Source organism: Erinaceus europaeus, chromosome 13, assembly GCF_950295315.1.
Source record: "Erinaceus europaeus chromosome 13, mEriEur2.1, whole genome shotgun sequence".
Taxonomy (NCBI): Eukaryota; Metazoa; Chordata; class Mammalia; order Eulipotyphla; family Erinaceidae; genus Erinaceus; species Erinaceus europaeus.
Window position 1 is genome coordinate 17,536,078 of NC_080174.1, and position 21,243 is coordinate 17,557,320.

At 41.7% G+C, this 21,243-nt stretch overlaps 1 protein-coding gene across 2 annotated transcripts in view; it reads left to right on the top strand.

The window, feature by feature from the left end:
- CD109 (CD109 molecule) overlaps positions 1 to 21,243 on the top strand; it is a 184,274-nt gene that overhangs the window by 138,435 nt on the left and 24,596 nt on the right. For both annotated transcript variants that reach the window (XM_007516316.3, XM_060205388.1), the window contains 3 exons: positions 12,584 to 12,665; positions 16,239 to 16,467; positions 18,231 to 18,396. In XM_007516316.3, coding sequence (XP_007516378.1) covers positions 12,584 to 12,665; positions 16,239 to 16,467; positions 18,231 to 18,396 — 477 coding nt within the window. The remainder of the gene's footprint in view (positions 1 to 12,583; positions 12,666 to 16,238; positions 16,468 to 18,230; positions 18,397 to 21,243) is intronic.

Genomic DNA, 21,243 nt, shown 5'->3' on the forward strand with positions numbered 1-21,243 from the left:
ATCCCCTGCAGCACTGCCCGACTCCCCCAAAATGGCATATTCTTAATAACTTAAGAAATGTGATTCATGGGGTCGGTAGTGCAGTGGGTTAAGCGCACATGGTGCAAAGCACAAAGAACTGACCCGTTCAGGGATCTAGGTTTGGGCCCCTAGCTCTCTAGCTGCAGGGGAGCTGCTTTGCAAGCAGTGAAGCAGGTCTGCAGGTGTCTTTCTCTCCTCCTCTCTGTCTTATCCTCCCCTCTAATTTTCAATCTGTCTTACCCAACAGCAGGAGCAGCAATAACAGCAGTGGAAAAAAGATGGCCTCCAAGAGCAGTGGGCTCATAGTTCAGGCACCGAGCTCCAGCAATAACCGTGGAGGCAAAAAAAAAAAAAAAGAAGAAGAAAAGAAAAGAAAAAAAAGTGATCCATTTTTTTTTCCAGCTTATCACCTTTTCAAAAAACTGGTGAAAGTGACTAATGAAACTGCACTACCAAGCCCCCCCCCCCCAACACACCACTTCACCTATTGCACTGAACTACATAACTAAACTATAAGGCAGTGGACAAAAGTTTCTTGGTACAGTGATTTATTTTCATTATGAAATCAGTGTCTTATTTCAGAGACTTTTTTTTTCTTTTGCTACAACAATTGCCAAAAACCCTATAAATATTACTGTAGTTGTGTTTTATTTTATTTTTATGAAATTAACGTGGCTTTAGCTTGAGTCATGATTATATTATTTAAATGTCATTTATGAGAGCACACTGCCTTAAATCATGCTTGGCCCCAGGGCCCTGTAACCTAACCCATTGTGTTTTTGGTCAAGACAACTGTTACATCACTGAAGAGTCTTTTGCTGTCAAAACAAAACCACAAGATCAAAACTGCTTTGGAGAACCACTGGAAAATCAGAAACCGGCTAATTAGAGACTTAAATCATTTTTTCCCCCTCTTAAATATTTTAGCTACACTGCCTGTGACTCAGTTCTTCAAGTGAGCCACAGACCAAGTTTCTTCTAAAACATGTTCTATATATTCTCGGTTGAAATAAAGATAGGAAATTAAGAGATAGCTCACCCAGTAAATATGTATCTCACAGTGTCCTGGGCTTCAGCCTTTGGGACTGCACGGAAGCACAATAGATAGTGAAGCTGTGCTGTGGTGTCTCCTCTTCAGCATCTGTCTCTCTCTTTCTCTCTCTCTCTATCTGAAAAATATTGAATGAAAAATTGCTGATGACAGAAGAGGACCTGGGAGGGGGGTTACATTGTTCTGTAGAAAACTGAAAAATGTTATACAAGAAAAAGCTACTGTATTTTAATGTTGACTGTAAACCATTAGCCCCCCCCCAATAATGAGAAAAATAAAAAAAATTTAAAAAGAAAAGAAAAATTGGACTAGGGGGTGCAGCTCAGTAAAAAAAGTCTTCAACATAGGTGACTGTGCTGAACCACTGAATTTTGTGGCAATAAAAAAAGTCACAGTGAGTCAACAGTGCCCTTTTCAGCCAAGGGCTTGGATAATTTAGAGAACAAGGAGCTGACAATTCTTTACACCTTAGAAGAGACCACCCAGTGGGACAGTCACCGATGTTTTTAGGTTCTGATTTGCTGTTTTGTTTTTGCCATGGAAGCAGGGCTGGAGACTTGAGTGTCCACATTATCTAAACCAGCTTAATAAAAACGCTCCATGGAGTGGTCGGTCTGTAGCGCAGCAGGTTAAGCACATGTGGCCCAAAGCGCAAGGACTGGAGTAAGGATCCCGGTTCCAGCCCCCAGCTCCCCACCTGCAGGGGAGTCGCTTCACAAGCAGTGAAGCAGGTCTGCAGGTATCTATCTTTCTCTCCTCCACTCTGTCTTCCCCTCCTCTCTCCATATCTCTCTGTCCTATCCAACAACTAACGACATCAACAATAACAATAATAACCACAAGGCTATAACAACAAGGGCAACAAAAGGGGAGAAAATGGCCTCCAGGAGCAGTGGATTCATGGTTCAGGCACTGAGCCCCAGCAATAACCCTGGAGGCAAACAAAACAAAACAAAAACGCTCCATGGAAGATAACAAGTTGGTGGAAGGTGTGACAAACCATGGGGAGATATGAAACTGTACACTTGTGGCAACTACAGTCTTTAAAAAGGAAAAAAAGAGAAAGCCCTCTCCAACTGGGGATGGTCTGAACACCCTCTTTTCCAGGCTGGCTGCCCTTGGTGGAGGAATGGTACTGGCTGTTGATACTAATGGGAACTGCTGGAGCTTAGCCACCAGAGGGGTACTTTCCACAAGCACTGACCTCATCTCCATGATCTCATCTCAGTGACCAGTTTTAGAATAGCTCATACTTGGAACTGCAGTTGTTGATGGGATTCTGGACTTGGAGGCACATGGTCTCTCCCTGTGGTCTGGCTTCTTTCCATAGAAGTGTCTCCAATACTGATGGAGGGCCTGAACTCCTCACCTTGCTCCCTTGATCTCTCCCTCCTTTGTCCCTCCCTTTCTTCCCCTTCCCCTTCCTATTCCTTCTTCCTTCCCTTCCCTTCCCTTCCCTTCCCTTCCCTCCCCTCCCCTCCCCTCCCCTCCCCTCCCCTTCCCTTCCCTTCCCTTCCCTTCCCTTCCCTCCCCTCCCCTCCCCTCCCCTCCCCTCCCCTCCCCTCCCCTCCCCTCCCCTCCCCTCCCCTCCCCTCCTCTCCCCTCCCCTCCCCATCCTTCCTTTCCTTTCCTTTCCCCCTTCCCATCACCTCCCCTCCCCTTTCATTTCATTTCATTTTATTTTATTTATAAAAAGGAAACTTTAACAAAACCATAGGATAAGAGGGGTACAACTCCACACAGTTCCCACCACCATAGCTCCGTAACCCATCCCCTCCCCTGATAGCTTTCCTATTCTTTATCCCTCTGGGAGTATGGACTTTATCCCTCTGGGAGTGTGGTCATTGTGGGGTGCAGAAGGTGGAAGGTCTGGCTTCTGTAATTGATTCCTCGATGAACATGGGTGTTGACAGGTCGATCCATACTCCCAGTCTGCCTCTCTCTTTCCCTAGTGGGGTGGGGTTCTGGGGAATTGGAACTCCAGGATACGTTGGTGGGGTCATCTATCTAGGGAAGTCTGTTTGGCATTATGGTAGCATCTGGAACCTGGTGGCTAAAAAGACAGTTAGCATATAAAGCCAAACAAGTTGTTGATTAATCATGAGCCTAAATGCTTAAATAGTGCAGATGAAGAGTTGTTGGTGGTGGGATCTCTGTTCTGTAGATAGCTAGTAGGCATATTTTAGTTCTATTCCAAAAGGTCTGTGGCTATACTAGTTTTTTTTTTCCCTCTGAGCCTGAAATCTGATATAAAGGTGGATCCTAGTTGTTGTCTGGGGAGATGATGTCATGGCTGGAAAAAGGACCAGAAAGCTGGATCAGGGGAGAGAGTAGCTCACAAATATGGGAAAGGTGTATAAATATTGTTGACTGTAAACCCCATCGATTGGATGTGATCTGGGGCCCACATTCAGCTTTTTTAAAATAAATTTTATTTATTTATTATTGGATAGAGACAGAAAACCTGAGAGGGTATTGGGAGATAGAGGGAGATATCTGCAGCTCTACTTCATCATCTTTGGAGCTTTCCCTCTGCAGGTGGGGACCAGGGGCTTGAACTCGGGTCCTTGCACACTGTAGTGTATGTGCCCAACCAGGTGCTGCACCACCTGGCCTGCATCCCTTCTCCTTTCCTTCCCCATCCTGGTCTAGTCTCCTTCCTGTCTTAGTCCGAGACCCCAGGATATGTGCTCTTCTTTCTCTTCTCCCCTCCTCCCCTTTTCTGTTAGCCTGAGTTGATGGTTAAACTCTTTTCTCCGGTAGAATTTAGCCTTGAGTTGGGAATTGAAGGAGGATCTCTTGGAATCTTTTGCTAATTTACTTTGTGAATATGCTCTTGGACCCTTGACTCTGAAGAAGAGATTATATGTTGCATTTTTTTTCCCCCCAAGGTTATATGGGAACCAAAATATGTTAAAATAAAGGGAGATTGTGTGAATAGTGCTTATCATAGTTTCCCTATCTTGTTTCATGTTATGTAGGAATTAGCATCTTTCCAAAAGTCAAATTTGTTTTAGAAGTTATTTATCATTTTCCCTACTCCTGTTGGTTGAATTTGCTTTTTTCAAGTTTCTGTTTATTCCTCCAGCCAAACCCAGATACACTTTTTCTTAGTTCCTCCCTTTCTTACATAAAAGGTAATACACTATACTTCTATACTATACACTATCATATGTGTACTTTTAGATCTGTCTGATTTCACTTAATATATCAAGAAATTGTCCTGCATCAGTTCAGAGAAATAGTCCTAATTCTTTTTTCTGTCTTTCTTTCTCTTTTAAATATTTATTTATTCTCTTTTGTTGCACTTGCTGTTTTATTGTTGTAGTTATTGTTTTATATGTTTTATTGTTGTCGTTGTTGGATAGGACAGAGAGAAATGGAGAGAGGAGGGGAAGACAGAGAGGGGGAGAGAAAGATAGACACCTGCAGACCTGCTTCACCACTTGTAAAGCGACTCCTCTGCAAGCGAGGAGCCAGGGGCTCGAACTGGAATCTTTACGCCGGTCCTTGTGCTTTGTGCCACATGTGCTTAACCCACTGTGCTACCGACTGACTCCCTTTTTATTTCTTCTTCTTCTTTCTTTTTTTGGGCCTGTTAATGCTTTTGTGAACATATTGGAGAGGGATTTTAGTGTGATTTTTTTTTTTACTTTAATTATAGAAAATATTTCACAATTGGGATCTATATATATATATTTTATAATGAAAAACATTGCCTTGAGAAAGGATACACAGAGTGGATTTATATGCTATCTATCTCCACCCTTCCTCATTCTTTTTTTTTTTCAACTGCATAGCATTCTATAATATTCAGCTTTTTGTGTGCACAACAGTTTATTCAACCTGTCTTCAGTGTGGGGACATCTAGACCATTTTACAACTGAAACGAGTTGCTTTCTGCATGAGCATCTTTTTCAGTATTGTTGAAGGTGGAGCTTTTACTTATTTATTCTTGCTTAGAGACAGGCAGAAATTGAGAGGAGAGGGGGAGATAGAAAGGGAGAGAGACAAAGAGACGACTGCAGCCCTGCTTCACCCCTTGTGAACCTTTCCCCTTGCAGGTGAGGACCAGGACTTGAACCTGCGTCCTTGCACACTGTAATGTGTGTGCTTAACCAGGTTTGCCACTGCCTGGCCCCAATAGTACCTTTTTAAAAAGTAATCTTTATTATTTATTGAATAGAGACAGTCAGAAATTGAGAGCAGAGGGGTTGGGAGAGAGAGGGAGAGAGAGGGAGAGAGGGAGGGAGGGAGAGAGAGAGAGAGAGAGAGAGAGATGCTGCCCTGCCTCACCACTTGCAAAGCTTTCCTCCTGCAGGTGGAGACCGGGGGCTTGAACCCAGGTCCTTGTGCACTGTAAATCTTCACTCAACCAAGTGTGCTACTGCCCAGCCCCTGAAATAGTACTTTGTTATTTTATTTATTGATTTTTAGAATTTTGCCTTACTGTAAATTCAGCAAGATTCTTCCATCAAGGTTTTAATTAATTACTGTTTTCACTGCTACCAGGTATTTCTGGAGCTTGGTACCTGCATGATGAATCTACCACTCATAGTAGCCTTTTTTTTTTCTTCTTGATAGCAACAGAAAATTTTATTTATTTATTTTATTAGGGATTTTACAAACTCATAACAGGGGTTTGCTCTACACTGTTTTCACCAGCAGTGGAAACTGTAGTAGTTCTCCCAAGGTCACAGATATGGGTTGACTTATTATTTCTATAATATCTATCTATATTCATAAGTATTATTTTTGCGCATTTCCCCCCCTATGGTTCTATTTTCTCTTAATATAAGTTACACTTACACCTACTACTACTTCTAAGTGTTCTTCCTTTGTTTTTCCTCTTCCCAGGGTCCTGATGGAATTGGCTGGGGTTCAGAGTGCTCTAGTCATCTTCCCCTAACATTTCTCTCCCTCTGGGAATATGGAACAAAATTCTCTTTGGGGTGCAAAAGGTGGGCGTTCTGGCTTCTGTAAGTGCTTCTCTGCTGGATTTGGACATTGGCAGGTGTGTCCATACCCCCAGCCTGTTTCTGCTATCTTTCCATAGTGGGACAGGGCTCTGGAGAGATGAGGCTGTCTGCCTAGGGAGTTCAGGATAGAGTCATAGTAGCATCTGCAACTTGGTGGCTGAAAGGCAGCATGATATAAAGCAGGACGAAATAATAAACAGAAACAAAAACGTATGAATAGAACAGATGAGAATAGTGATCGTAGGGTGGAGAGGAGCTAAGAAATCTGTTTTAGGCATTTTCCTAGGGGCCCATGACTTTAGTAAATTTTGCTTGAGCTTGATAGCTAACATAGAGGTTGACTAAAAATACTATCTGGGAAGATGACAGAGAAGTTGAGAATGAAGGGGAGACAGAGGAAGAGAGAGATAGAGACGCCAGTAGCACTGCTTCACTGCTCATGAAGCTTTCCCCTCTGCAGGTAGGGCTTGAGGGCTTGAACCAGGTCCTTGTGCATTGAAATGCATACTCTCGACTGAGTGCTCTACCATTTGGCCCCAGATCTGGGATCTCTCTCTCTCTCTCTCTCTCTCTCTTTCTCTCTATGTCTTTTCTAAGTAAGTTTTATTTTCAAATTAGCTCATCAAATAACACAGTTATTTTAAAAAATTAATTATTTAATATTGATTTACAAAATTATAAGATAACAGGACTATACTTCCTCACCTTTCTCACTACCAGAGTTCTCTGTCCCCATTCCCTCCACTGGAAACTGCATTAATGCTCCCAAGATCACAGATATGGGTTGACTATTATTCCTATAACGATTTTTCTGTATTTATATATATTTACCACTTTTTCTGCCTTCTTTTGCTTTTTTTTTTAAGTGGGTAATTTTTTTTTTAATTGGGGGACTCATGATTTACAGTTGACAGTAAAATACTGTAGTTTTTACACGTGCAACATTTCTCAGTTTTTCACAGAACAATCTACCCCCTCTAGGTCCTCCTCTGCCATCATGCTTCAGGACCTGAACTCTCCTTCCCTACCCCAGAGTCTTTTACTTTGGTGCAATATACCAACTCCCAGTCCAAGTGTGTTTCCCCTTCTGTTCTTATTTTTAAACTTCTATCTGTAAGTGGGATTATCCACATTCATCCTTCTCTTTCTGGCTTATCTCACTTTGCATGATTCCTTCAAGTTCTATCCAAGATGAGGTGAAGAAGGTGAATTCACCATTTTTTAATAGCTGAGTACTATTATTGAAAAAACTGCATGGAGACTTCAAAGTTAGGTGACAGAGGCAGCATTGCTTCTCTTCCTTTTTTAAGTCCCACTTTTTACTTCTTAGTGTCCTTCTCCCCTCTCCCCCCCTTTTTTTCTTTTCTCTCTCTGGGTCCTGATGGAATTGGAGTTTAGAACCCTCTGGTCATCTTCCTCTAACATCTACCCCTCTGGGAGCATGGACTGAAATTCTTTATAGGGTACAGAGATCTGGGATTTCTTATGGTCAGACTCAAGAAGAAATGTTTGGGATGTGGCAAGAGTGGAATCATAATTTTAAACTACAGAAATGCTCATGCTTTGCTAGTTAAATATGACTAATTATGGGTTATTGATAGTTCCAAAATGTGGTTGTCATAAAGTGGAAATGTTGTTTGTTGCTAGAGTTGACTAGGGATTGAATTCAACATGTCACAGATGCTAACAACAGTCAGGCTCTTCCCCAGCTCAGCCTCTGACCTCACCTGCCTGCTGTGTGAGCTTTGCTGTTTTCAGGAAGGATTCCTCATGACCCCAGAATGGCTGCTAATATCTTGAGCTGGAAACGTTTTTGTCTCCTGATTATACTTGCTTTTAAGTGATAAATTATTGCTATTTCAATTTTATCTTGAGCCAGTTCATTCACTGTGGGTTGCTCAGTGCTTAATTAGTGGGCTGTCTTAGTCACCAAGCTTTGAGGTCTACATGTATTGTTTTTGCAAATACGAAACATCTGCCTCTTATTTCTAACTACTTATTTGGGAATAGGAAACATCTGCTTTCATTAAAACAGATACATGGACCTTAACCTTTGGCCTCCTCCAAAATTTACTTTTAAATTGAGACTTTATTACCCCCTCACTGATTTTTTTTTTTTTTTCTTTTAGTGAGAACTTGGAATTGATGTGTGTGGACCAGTTGGACTTCTGGTTTCCCTCAGGAACAAAAATTTTTTTTTGCTCTTTTTTTTTTAAGACTATTTAGTGACCTCTCCTCCCAAGCTCACTCCCTGCCTTTTCCTCAGTTAAGGATGGAAAGTATGTTTTTACTTTATTTAGCCTTAAGGTTAATCATAACATTCTAGGTTGTACTTTTCTTTCTTTCTTTTTTTAAAATTTAAACTAAATTATTATCTTATTTACTATTTTTCTGGCTCTTTTTTCATGGGGATTCATGGCTTAAAGTAAATATAGTTGTTGATACATTTGTAGAATTTCCCAGTACTCCCCCTGCCCCGTCCTACTTCCCCATCATGCACCAGGACCTGAAAGCCTCCTGGCATTCTCCAATTCTCCACCCCCCAGTTTTTTTTTGTTTTGTTTTGTTTTTTTACTTTGGTGCAATACGCCAAACCCAGTCCACGTTCTACTTTGTGTTTCTCCTTTCTGTCCTTATTTCTCAGCTTCTGCCCATGAGTGAGATCATCCCATAGTCTCCTGCTCTTCCTGGCTTATCTCACTTAACATGATTCCTTTAAGCTCCATGATGAGGCGAAGAAGGTGACTTTATCACTTTTAATAGCTACGTAATATTCAATTGTGTAGCTAGACCACAGCTTTCCTAAGTAGCAAACACTTTTTAGATGCTAAGCATTGAAACCAATATGCTGAGAAGTACAGAGTTAAATACCATTCACTATTAGTTTCTTTGGTTTTGAGTGGATCTGACTGCTGTGTCATATACAGTATTTTTCTGAATTTACTGTTTTTTTATTTTGATGGTAACACAGTTCTTAATTTACACATCCTGCTTGCAAAATCTTGATGTTTCCCACAGCACTTAATATATTTTATGTTCGAGTGGGGGAGATAGCATGATGATTATGCAGTAAAACCCTCATGTTTGAGGCTCTGAGGCCCAAAGTTCAATCTCCCACACCACCATATGCCAGAGCTGAGCCATGTTCTGGCATTGAAGAAAAGCAAAGGACTCTGGTCTAGGAAGATATAAGGAGGTAGGGCTTCGGGTATTCAGGACATAAATGTGGAGAGGGACTTGGGTTGGTGGTGGGAGTTGTGTGCAGACACCTGTCAAAGGAATGGAAAGAGACTGTACTCATGGGTCAACAGTTGCCCTACAAATCACTATTTCCAGAATATAATATTAAAAAAATAACCAGTTTCTACTATGAGAGTGGTGGTAGTGGTGGGGTGCCAGTGAAGGAATTTAGGCTGCAACTTAAAATTATTTTTTAATGGTTGTATATAAATGGAAACTACATTTAGCATTTGGAAAATCTCCTATGAATTTTTTTTCTTTTTTATATTTATTTATTCCCTTTTGTTGCCCTTGTTGTTTTATTGTTGATGTTATTATTGATGTCATTGTTGGATAGGACAGAGAGAAATGGAGAGAGGAAGGGAAGACAGAGAGGGGGAGAGAAAGATAGACACATGCAGACCTGCTTCACTACTTGTGAAGCGACTCCCCTGCCAGTGGGGAGCCGGGGACTCGAACTGGGATCCTTATGCTGGTCCTTGGGCTTTGTGCCACCTGCACTTAACCTGCTGCGCTACTGCCCAATTCCCTTTCCTATGAATTTTTAAATACACAAGTTGTGTGCACATTATTTATACGTAGAGTGAGAAGAAACCAATTGTTATTTAAACCTGATGAAAATGCAATTGATTCTTCCTCCTAAAGCAAATGAAATTTTCCATATATGTTGGAAAATATCTTCATATTGATCTCCCAGTTTCAAAGAGTATATAGGAAGAAAATTCTGTTCATGTAGTTCTTACTTGGATTTTGTCAGATGTTTTATTCAGAAGTATTTAAGGACTCACAGGACTGTGTTATATTCTTATTTCCCCCCTCTTTTAAATTTTTTTATATTTATTTATTCACTTATTCTCTTTTGTTGCCCTTGTTATTTTGTTGTTGTAGTTATTATTATTGTTATTGATGTCATTGTTGTTGGATAGGACAGAGAGAAATGGAGAGAGGAGGGGAAGAGAGAGGAGGAGAGAAAGATAGACACCTGCAGACCTGCTTCACCGCTTGTGAAGCCACTCCCCTGTAGGTTGGGGAGACAGGGGCTCGAACCGTGATCCTTATGACGGTCCTTGTGCTTTGCGCCACGTGTGCTTAATCTGCTGCGCTACCGCTTGACTTACTCTTTTTTTTAAACTGATTTAATAATGGTCAACAAGACCATAGGATAAGAGGGGTACATTTCCACACAATTCCCACCACAAGAGTTCTGTATCCCATCCTTTCCACTGGAAGTTTTCCTATTCTTTATCCCTCTGGGAGTATGGTCCCAGGATCATTATGGGGTGCAGAAAGTGAAAGATCTGGTTTCTTTTTTTTATTATTTATTTATAAAAAGGAAACACTGACAAAACCTTAGGATAAGTGGGGTACAACTTCACACAATTCCTGCCATCAGAACTCTGTATCCCATCCCCTCCCTTGATAGCTTTCCTATTCTTTTTTTAAAAATTTTTTATTTATAAAAAGGAAATATTGACTAAACCATAGGATAAGAGGGGTACAACTCCACACAGTTCCCACCACCAGAACTCTGTATCCCATCCCCTCCCCTGATAGCTTTCCTAGTCTTTAACCCTCTGGGAGTATGGACCCAAGGTCATTACGGGTTGAAGAAGGTAGAAGGTCTCTGGCTTCTGTAATTGATTCCCCCCTGAACATGGGCGTTGACAGGTCGATCCATACTCCCAGCCTGCCTCTCTTTTTCCCTAGTAGGGTGGGGCTCTGCAGAAGCAGAGCTCCAGGACACATTGGTGGGTTCATTTGTCCAGGGAAGTCTGGTCAGCATCCTGCTAGCATCTGGAACCTGGTGGCTGAAAAGAGTTAACATACAAAGCCAAACAAATTGTTGATCAATCATGAACATAAAGGCTGGAATAGTGCAGATGAAGATTGGGGGTACTCCATTTTGTAGATAGCATGTAGGTATATTTTAGTTATATTCCAAAGGGCCTGTGGCTATACTAGTTTTTTTTTTTTTTCCCTGAGCCTGAAATCTGATATGCAGGTGGATCCAAGTTATTGTCTGGGGAGGTGATGTCATGGCTGGAAAAAAGACCAGAAAGCTGGATCTGGGAAGAGAGTAGCTCCCTAATATGGGAAAGGGGTATACATATTGTTGACTGTAAACCCCATCGATTTGATGTGATCTGAGGTCCATATTCAGCTTAGGAGCCTGTGTGACCTCTGCATCCCTGTAGATCTGAGCTCACATTCTGTGGTCATGATGAGTAGGAACATTCCATGCTGCCCCAATATCGACCCATCTTCATCAGGTGTAGCATAGAGTATGTTGTCCAGCCTCCCTTTGGAGGATGGAACATTCTCTACTGTTGTTGATCCAAATTGAGGGCAAGGTCTTATGGGGTGCCCACAAAGGGGTCTGTTTTGTTGTTCCTGATAGAGATGACTGGTAACAATGATTTCTTTTAATTGCTTCTTCACTGGACATAGGCGTTGGCAGGTTGATCCATACTCCCAGTCTGTTTCTTTCCCTAGTGGGGCAGGGATTTAATCTTTTACTATATTTCAACCATTATCTGTTGTTAAAATTTCGGAGGCTCTTGCCGGGCGGGTCTAGCTTCACGGCGGGTAACAGAGACGCGGAGACAACGGCTGGGCAGGGCAGCTGTATTTTTTTATTCAGGAACAAAGATTCACAAACTAAGACAAACTAATCACCAAACAGAACTCTGCTGTCTCTTTGCGGCGGCGCAAGCACTCCCTCTTACTCTGTAACTCCGGAACTCTCCAACTCTGGAACCCTCTGGCCCTCTCTCTCTTCCTCTCGAACTCTGGAACTCAGGAACTCTGTCACTCTGGAACTCTCGGACTCAGGAACCCTTTCTCGGGGTTCCTTGGGGCGGGGCCAAGCAGGCCCGAGAAATTAATAGGACTGATCCAATTCTCTTGGCTGGGGAGGGCTAGAACAAACCAATGTAAAGCATACGACAATTATCTGTCTAATGGATCTTAGTAGACTGCTGTGAATCATTTGTTATTTTATTTCTATTTCTAAATCCCTGACTTACATGCTATCTTTATGAATACCTTAGCAATCTAGAAATTGCCTACCTAAACCAAAGAAGTGTTAGATAATGTTAATAATGAACCTGAAGTAGATACAAAAACCTTAATGATATTTTCAAATGAAAAAAAAAGAAAGAAAATGTTCAATGCCTTGTTAATTTGTTGTCTTTGTTTCCATTCTCCCATATTCCTTCAATTTTACGTGATACTAGAGACTCACTCAATGGAAGCTGATTACATGATTATCTGTCTGTATTGGTGTCTGCAGGCTACCAGAGAGAGCTTCTCTACCAGAGGGAAGATGGCTCGTTCAGTGCTTTTGGGAATGATGACCCTTCTGGGAGCACCTGGTGAGTGTTTCTACTACTAGAAAAAAATCCCAGTCATGGGATAGACTCTCCTGAGGTCATCAGAAAAATGGATTAACTTTTTTTTTTTTTTAACCAAGGCACTTTTCAGTCCTGACTTATGGTGGTACTGGGGATTGAACCTGGGATTTCTAGTGCCTTAGGCATGAAAGTCTTTTGTAGAACCATTATGTTGTCTTCCCATCCCAGCAAGGGTATCTCTTGATGTAATTTTAAAGACTGCTTTCCTTCCTTGCTTTGAAAGAAATGCTCCTTTGAACATGGGATTTTAAAATAGTAACATATACAATGATTTATTTATTTCATTGCTGCCAGAGCTATTTCTGGAGCTGGATGCTGGCACTATGAAATCCAATGCTGCTGGTGGCCATTATCCCCCCCCCCCCCGTTTTATTGGATAGGACAGAGAGAAATTGAGAGAGAACAAGTAGAGGGAGGGAGAGAAAGATAGACACCCGCAGACCTGCCTCACCTCTTGTGAAGTGTTCCCCCCTGCAGGTGGAGAGTGGGGGCTGAGCCAGGTCCTTACACCTGGTAATATGAGCGCTTCACTGGGGGTGCCAGCACCGGCCTGTCAGATACAATGATTTTTATTTAGAAATGATAAATGATACATCTCCCACCCCTTTGCACTGGTGAGAAAAGCACTGATAAGGATACTTTATGATGACGGTGCAACTGGCTAGAAAAATTGGTTAGACAGATAGCTCATGGGCTGTGGAGATAGCATAAAGGTTATGTACATAGACTCTCATAGACTCTCCCAGGTCCCAGGTTGAATCCCCAGTATTACTGTCAGCTAGAGCTGAGCAATGCTCTGGTGAGAAAAAAAAAATCTCACTTGGATAGGGCTTTGTCATTTGCACGACCCAGGCTGGAGCTTTAGTGCTCTGGTGTCTTACAATGTTTCTGCTGACCTGGAATAGTGAAGCCGAGTGATAACAGACAGATAGACAGACAACAGAAGGACTAGGTGATTGTGACATAGTTCTTTTATCTCATATGACCAACACAGATTTTGTGTTAATTCACTTAATATATTTATTTATTTATTATTGGATAGAGACAGAGAGAAATTGAGAGGAGCAAGGGAGATACAAAGGGAGAGAGATAGAGATAGAGAGACACCTGCAGCCCTCCTTCACCACTCGTGAAACTTTCCCCTTGCAAGCGTTCTCCATCTCTCCTCCTCCTCCTCCTCCTCCTCCTCCTCCTCCTCCTTTTTTGCCTCCAGGGTTATTGCTGGGGCTTGGTGCCTGCACCATGAATCCACTACACCATTTTTCCCATTTTGTTGCCCTTGTTATTGTTGCCGTTGCTATTGTTGTTGGATAGGACAGAGAGAAATCGAGAGGAGGGAAAGACAGGGAGGGGGAGAGAAAGATAGACACCTGCAGACCTGCTTCACCGCCTGTGAGGCAACTTCTCCTGCAGGTGGGGAGCGGGGGGCTCAAACCAGGATCCTTGCGTCAGTCCCTGCACTTCATGCCATGTGTGCTTAACCCCCTGCTTGGCCCCCAACAACTTCTTTTAAAAAGATTTCTATATCCATTCCTATAAACTAAAGGGGGAAGACAGCACAGCACTCTTGAAGTAAGAAAAGACTCGAATTGGGTTTGGAAATCCTGGCTTGACTGCTACTAGCCACTTCCTAGATTGTAATGCCGCTTCTTTATCATTTATTTTTGCAAAAACAAACAAACAAACAAAACAGTGGTGGAGTTGAGTAATGAATATTCAGTTTGCTTCAGAAAAGAATCTATGTGGCTGATTGCTTTTTCTGCTTTCACTACTTTCCGTTCCATACTTCATTGAGAAAAAGATTGATTTTCTTTTGTGCTGAACAAGGATTGCTGTGGCCTCTTGTCTTCTAAATCTCTGTAGTTTTTTGTTTTGTTCTTTGTTTTTGTGGATTTTCTTGCTCTAGCTACACTCCCCGGAGATATGAGCAGGGGGAGAGGGGCTACAGCTTTTGCTTCTGCTGCCACTGCCTGACCAAATCACTGGGAAGCTTCAGGCTTACCCTAGTTTGTAAAAAGACCAAATTAGGCAGGCTTGGCAATTAGATACTTGAACTTGGATAGAATATATCTCTTCAGTTTTATTGTTATCATTGGTTGCAAGGTCAGGCCTAATTTCAAGAGGAGAGTGAAGTGAGTTTCTCTACATACTTAAAGAGAGAGCTGGATATTATTGAATATTAGTGATGTTTCCCATACCAAATCCTTTATAGGATGACACAGATCTGCTTCCAATTTTCTTTTGGCGCAAGTCTTGCTATAGATCTATGAATAGAAAAGTTCCCATGCTTTATTGCTTGGTGTTCTTTCAGAGATCTTTATTATTTAATGTTCTGTAACTGTGCCTTACAAAGGGTTAGATACTAGATACTCTATTCTTTGTTGCATATTTTCTCTTCTCCTTTCTTCTACCTTCCCCCTTTCTTTCTTTCTCTCTTTAAAATACCATTCCTTTGAAAGAAATTTGATGGGAGAGAGGCAAATATAAACAGAGCATGGATTGTATTTGGCCTTGAGGGGTAGCCTTGACTCAAACAGATGTGATCAAAAGCTGTAGTTTTCTGATTCCTGTCCGAGAGCAGAGAAAATATTCATTTTCTCCATTTGAAAGTACCGTAGCTGGGGAGACTGCTCATCGGCCTAGTACACTGAACCCATTGCTCCTGGTGAACATGTTGGCATGAGGCCACAGGTTTGATAGCAGGCATGGTGTATGCTAGAGCTGAGTGGTCCTTTGGTGTCTTATGTCTCACAAAAATAAGTCAGTAAATCTTTTTTGTTGTAGTTGTTGGTGGTTATTTCAGTGCCTGCATAACGAACTCTTTGCTTCTGGCAGCCATTTTTTCCTTTTGAAAAATGATGACAGAAACAGAAATGGGGGGAGAGAGAGGGAGAGAGGGAGAGAGGGAGAGAGAGAGAGAGAGACATGCAACATTGCTTCAGTGTTCATGAAGCTTCTTCATTGTAGGTGGGGACTGGAGGCTTGCTTACCCCTCAGTCCTTGTGAATGGTAACTTATATGTTTTAGTGGTTGCACCACTGCCTGGGTCCAGGTAAATAAGTTTAAGAATAATAAGAATAAGTACTGCAGTTTGTGAACCATGTATATATCACCTCCACGAGGCTTTAGGGTAAGTGAAGTGTGTTAAGAGATTTTCTTTAGTAACTATCCAGAGCAATCCAAAGATGAATTTTCTTGGACAATTTATTTAACTCTCTCTAAGTGTTAAACTCTCAAAATAAAAAAGAAGGATAAAAAAGGCTAGATGAAATGGCTTCTTCCTTCTTTTCCAAAGCTGACTGTTTTGCGAGTGGACCTGGAATTTCTCAGCCACATATGAGCAGAAACCAGGCTGAATAGCTAGAAAGCACTGTCTATGAATTCTTTCTTCTCTTTATTCCTTCTTTAGAGTCTTCTCCCTTGGTTTCCCTTCTGATAGGACAAAAGGTCTTAATGTTGGTGTTTCTCTTGCTCAGCATTACTTGGAGGACTTTACAAAATGTATTTATGCAATTCTCTCCCCTTTTCACCAAGGTTGTCAGCTTTTGTTTTAAGATGTTTCCTTGAGGCTGATTCCTACATAGATATTGATGAGAACGTGTTACACAGAACATATACTTGGCTTAAAGGACGTCAGAAATCCAGTGGTGAATTTTGGGAGCCGGGAAGAGTGATCCACAGTGAGCTACAAGGTGGCAATAAAAGTCCAATAACACTCACAGCCTATATTGTAACTTCTCTCTTGGGATATAGAAAATATCAGGTATCTAATTTTTAATTTAATCGATAATGGTGGGCAGGAAATCACAAAGAAGATTGGTCTTGAGGGGTGAGATAGCTCTTTTGACCTCAGGAATCCTGCTACTCTGTACCACCTTCAAAGACTGAATTTGAGCATCCCTTGATTTGGTATTTGTGGTTGCATTAAAAAAAATCTGAGAATGAAGGCCGGACAGTGGTGCACCTGGTCAAGCACACACATACACAAGGACCCAGGTCCAGGTCCCCATCCCCACCTACATGGGGGAAGCTTCACCAAGAGTGAAGCAGTGCTACAGGTGTCTCCTTTTCTCCCTCTCCCTCTCCTTCTTCCCTCTCATTTCCCTCTCTCCTATCAAATTAAAAATAAATAAGTAGATAATCTGAGAGTGAAACTCTTAACCCATTCTTAGAGAGAAACTAAGAATTTGAAAATGACTTTTTAAATGTAGACACATTTTGCATTGGGAGGGTTAATTCTTTTTTAAAAGATTTTTATTTTTTTTTTCTTGGGTGGAGACAGAGAAATTGAGAGGAGGGGGGAAATAGAGAGGTAAAGAGACAGAGAGGCACCTGCAGCCCTACTTCACCACTCATGAAGCTTTTCCCCCTGCAGGTGGGGACCAGGGGCTTAAACCTGGGTCCTTGTGCACTGTAATGTGTGCGCTTTACCAGGTGCGCCACTGCCTAGCCTTGAGAAGGTTCATTATTTAGGGGACAGAAAATTCTCCAGAATGTGATAATATGCACTAGCCTGTGAGGGTTTTTTGTTTTTTTTTTTGGTTGCTAAACTATCATACTGCAATTGTTATGTCTGTTAACTTTGTACCTACACTTTGAAAAGTGTCTTAAATGGGCTTGGATATGTGGATAAGAATGCATGGTTGGGGATCGGGCGGTGGCGCAGTGGGTTAAGCGCATGTGGCGCAAAGCGCAGGAACCGGCGTAAGGATCCCAGTTCGAGCCCCCGGCTCCCCACCTGCAGGGGAGTCGCTTCACAGGCGGTGAAGCAGGTCTGCAGGTGTCTATCTTTCTCTCCCCTTCTCTGTCTTCCCCTCCTCTCTCCATTTCTCTCTGTCCTATCCAACAACGAATTGCGTCAACAAGGGAAGGGCAATAATAATAACCACAACGAAGCTACAACAAGGGCAACAAAAGGGGGAAAAATGGCCTCCAGGAGCGATGGATTCATGGTGCAGGCACTGAGCCCAGCAATAACCCTGGAGGAGGGAAAGAAAAAAAAAAAGAATGCATGGTTATGGAACCTTATGCTAATGAGCTTAATCTTGCTGCAGCATTGTCTTAGTGACTGATGTCTTTACTGCTTAACACTGAATACAGTTTAGATGATCAAAACCAGCCATTTTTTCTCTTAAGCATTTACGATTTTTTTTTTTTTAGACCAGAGCTAGGCATGTAGAAGATGATTTTCTTCCCCTCAATTTGTCAATATCTGAGATCAAATGGGAAAATTTTCTTTTTCAAGCTGTATTTTCTGCTCTTTTCTTAGTTCACCAGTTTCAGTGGGAGAAACACGGGCAAAACCTTCATTTGTTACTTTTTAGTCTAAGAAATGGCTGTCTTAAAAAAACCAAAAACTATTATTTTCTAAGTGCATAGCCAGCTTGAAATGCCAGTGATCAAAGTCAAGTGCTTAATAGACACTAAAATTGTTCTTGAAGAAACATTTGGATGTATTATTTTTTAAGCATGTGATAATGGTAAGATAATGATTTCTTTTTTTTTTTTTTTTTTTGCTCTCTCAAGCCTAATATTGATGTGCAAGAATCTATCAACTTTTTGGAGTCTGAATTCAGCAGAGGCATTTCAGATAATTACACTCTGGCTCTAATAACTTATGCACTGTCATCAGTGGGGAGCCCACAAGCGAAGGAAGCTTTGAACATGCTGAACCAGAGAGCAGAACGGGAAGGTAATTAATGCATTCCTGGACCCTGGTCGAGGTTATCAGACGTTTATGTACTATAAATCCACAAATGATGTAAGACGATTTTGCAAGGCAGGTCTGAAATTGATTATATTTACAAGTTCTGAATGACTAAGAGGGAAAACACACATGGGGCCAAGATGGACTTGTCTCCGCCTCCGCCTCCTTAATTCTCCTTCTTCCTCTTCCATTCCTCCTCCTCCTCCTCTTTCTTCCTTCTTCCATCTTGTTTTATTTTCTTTCTTTCATTCATTTTATTCTTTTCTTCTCCTCCTCTTCTTTATTTCTTCTTCATTTTTATTATTCTTTCCTTCTCTTTCTCCTCCTCCTTCTCTTTCTCCTTCTTGCTATCAGGGTTATTGGACTTTGAGAGCTTGTTTGGAGGTTCTAGCAGGGGAGCATAGCTACTCGTATACCTTTGACCCAAGACCTGTCATCTCTATTCAGGGAAGGCCGTCCTCTTCGACGGGAGCTCGCAGCTTCAGGAGGGACACACATGGAGCGGTGAGGGAGGAAGGGGACACCCGCCTAGCCAGCCAGATCAGCTGAATCAACCCTGGCGATGAATGAGATGACAGATGTCATAGCTAGATCACCCTCACATATGCTATCAGGGTTATTGGTAGAGTTCAGTGCTTGCATGATGAATCCACCATTCCTGGTGGGCATTTTCTCCTGTTTTTTTCTTTCTTTTATTTGATCGGACAGAGAAATTGTGAAGGGAATGGGGGGAGGGGAGGGGAAAGGAGAGATTCTTTCTTCTTCTCCTTCTTCTTCATCTTCTTCTTCTTCTTTTTCTTCTCCTTCTCCTCCTCCTCCTCCTCTTTCGTCTTCGTCTTCTCTCTCTCTCCCCGTGACTCTCTCATCTTTCCTTCTCTCTTCCCACTATCTCTAGAGTTTATAGTTGACAGCTTATTTCTGTATTTGTCTATTCTTACTTTTCCTTGTTTCTTTTCTTTTCTTTTCCTTTGTCTTTTCCTTTATATTGTTGTTTTGTTTTTAGACTGGAGATGTTGCTTGACTATCTAAACTAACGCAGTTTTGGTTGAACTGCATTAATCTTTGCTTCGGCTGCTAGTGTACTTTCTAAGGTTTGTGACTTTATCTGAGAAAAGACTCTAGTGTGGCCTATACTCACACAACACAACTGAAGAGAGACAGGACAGAAAAATACAAACCACACCAACTTAAAAAAAAGTCAAGTCAAGAGCAAATAAAACTGTTAGTACAATGATTGAGGACAGGACCCCATAAGAAATTCCCAGTAAGTCAGAAGCAATTATAGACAAAAGAACTATCCAAACAGTAATGGAACTATTTGTTACAGAAATGAGGACAACTATTGAGGAAAGGGCTATCAGAAATTGGGAAACAACAGATGAGATCCTTAAGGAAAATACCAGCTCCCTCGAGGTAATTAGAGAACTGAAAGCTGAAATAACTGAGCTAAAAGGACAACTAGCAGAACAAGCTAATACTGTAACTGAACTGAAGAAGGAAGCTGAGGGAAGTGAAAGCAGGTTAACAGGAGCAGAAAATAGAATTAGCCAGGCAGAGGATGAGCTAGAGAAAACTAAGAAGGAGGTAAAGGAACTAATAAAGAGATTTCAGAGACACTAAAAACCATAACAGAGACATATGGGATGATCTCAAAAGAAGTAACATTTGCATAATTGGCCTACCAGAGGAGAAAGAGAGGAAGGGAAAGCAAACATCCTAGAGGAAATAATAGAAAACTTCCCAGCCCTAAACAACAGAAAAGACTTTAAGATTCAAGAGGCCCAGAGAATCCCAAACATAATTAACCCAGACCTGAAGACACCAAGACACATCATAGTTACAATGAAAAGAAGCAAGGACAAAAAAGGATCCTAAAGGCTGCCAGAGAAAAACAAAAAGCCACATACAGGGGAAAACCCCTAAGACTATCAGCAGACTTCTCCACTCAACCTCTAAAAGCCAGAAGAGAATGGAAAGATATTTATGAAGCCCTCAATGAAAAAGCATTTCAACCAAGGATACTATATACAGCTAGACTTTCATTCAGACTAGATGGAGGGATCAAAACCTTCTCAGATAGGCAACAGTTAAAGGAGGCAACTATCACCAAGCTGGCCCTGAAAGAGGTTCTAAAAGTCCTCATATAAACAAGAACATCACCAAAATACTTGCCATATATGAGAGGGAAAAAAAAAAACTGAAGGGACTGGGTGGTAGTACACCAGTTGAAAACGTGTTACAGTGCACAAGGACCCAGGTTCGAGCCCCCAGTCCCCACCTGTAGGGGGAAGCTTCATGAGTGGTAAAGCAGGGCTGCAGGTGTCTCTCTGTCTTTCTCCCTTTCTATCTTCCCCTTCCCTCTCGATTTCTGACTGTCTCTATTCAATAATAAGTAAAGATAATAAAAAAAACCCTGTTGAATGATGGCACTTCAATACCTTAAATCCATACTATCAGTGGCTTAAATATGCCCATTAAAAGGCACAAAGTGGGAGCCAGGTGGTAGCACAGCGGGTTAAGTGCATGTGGAGCAAAGCACAAGGACTGGCATAAGGATCCCGGTTCAAGCTCCTGGCTCCCCACCTGCAAGAGAATCGCTTCACAGGCAGTGAAGCAGGTATCTTTCTTTTCCCCTCTCTGTCTTCCCCTCCTCTCTCCATTTCTCTCTGTCCTATCCAACAATGACAACATAAATAACAACAATAATAACTACAACAACAATAAAAAAGACAACAAGGGCAACAAAAGGGGAAAATATATATATATATATATATATGGCACAGAGTAGGAGGTTGGATCAGAAAACACAACCCAACCATATGCTGCTTGTAA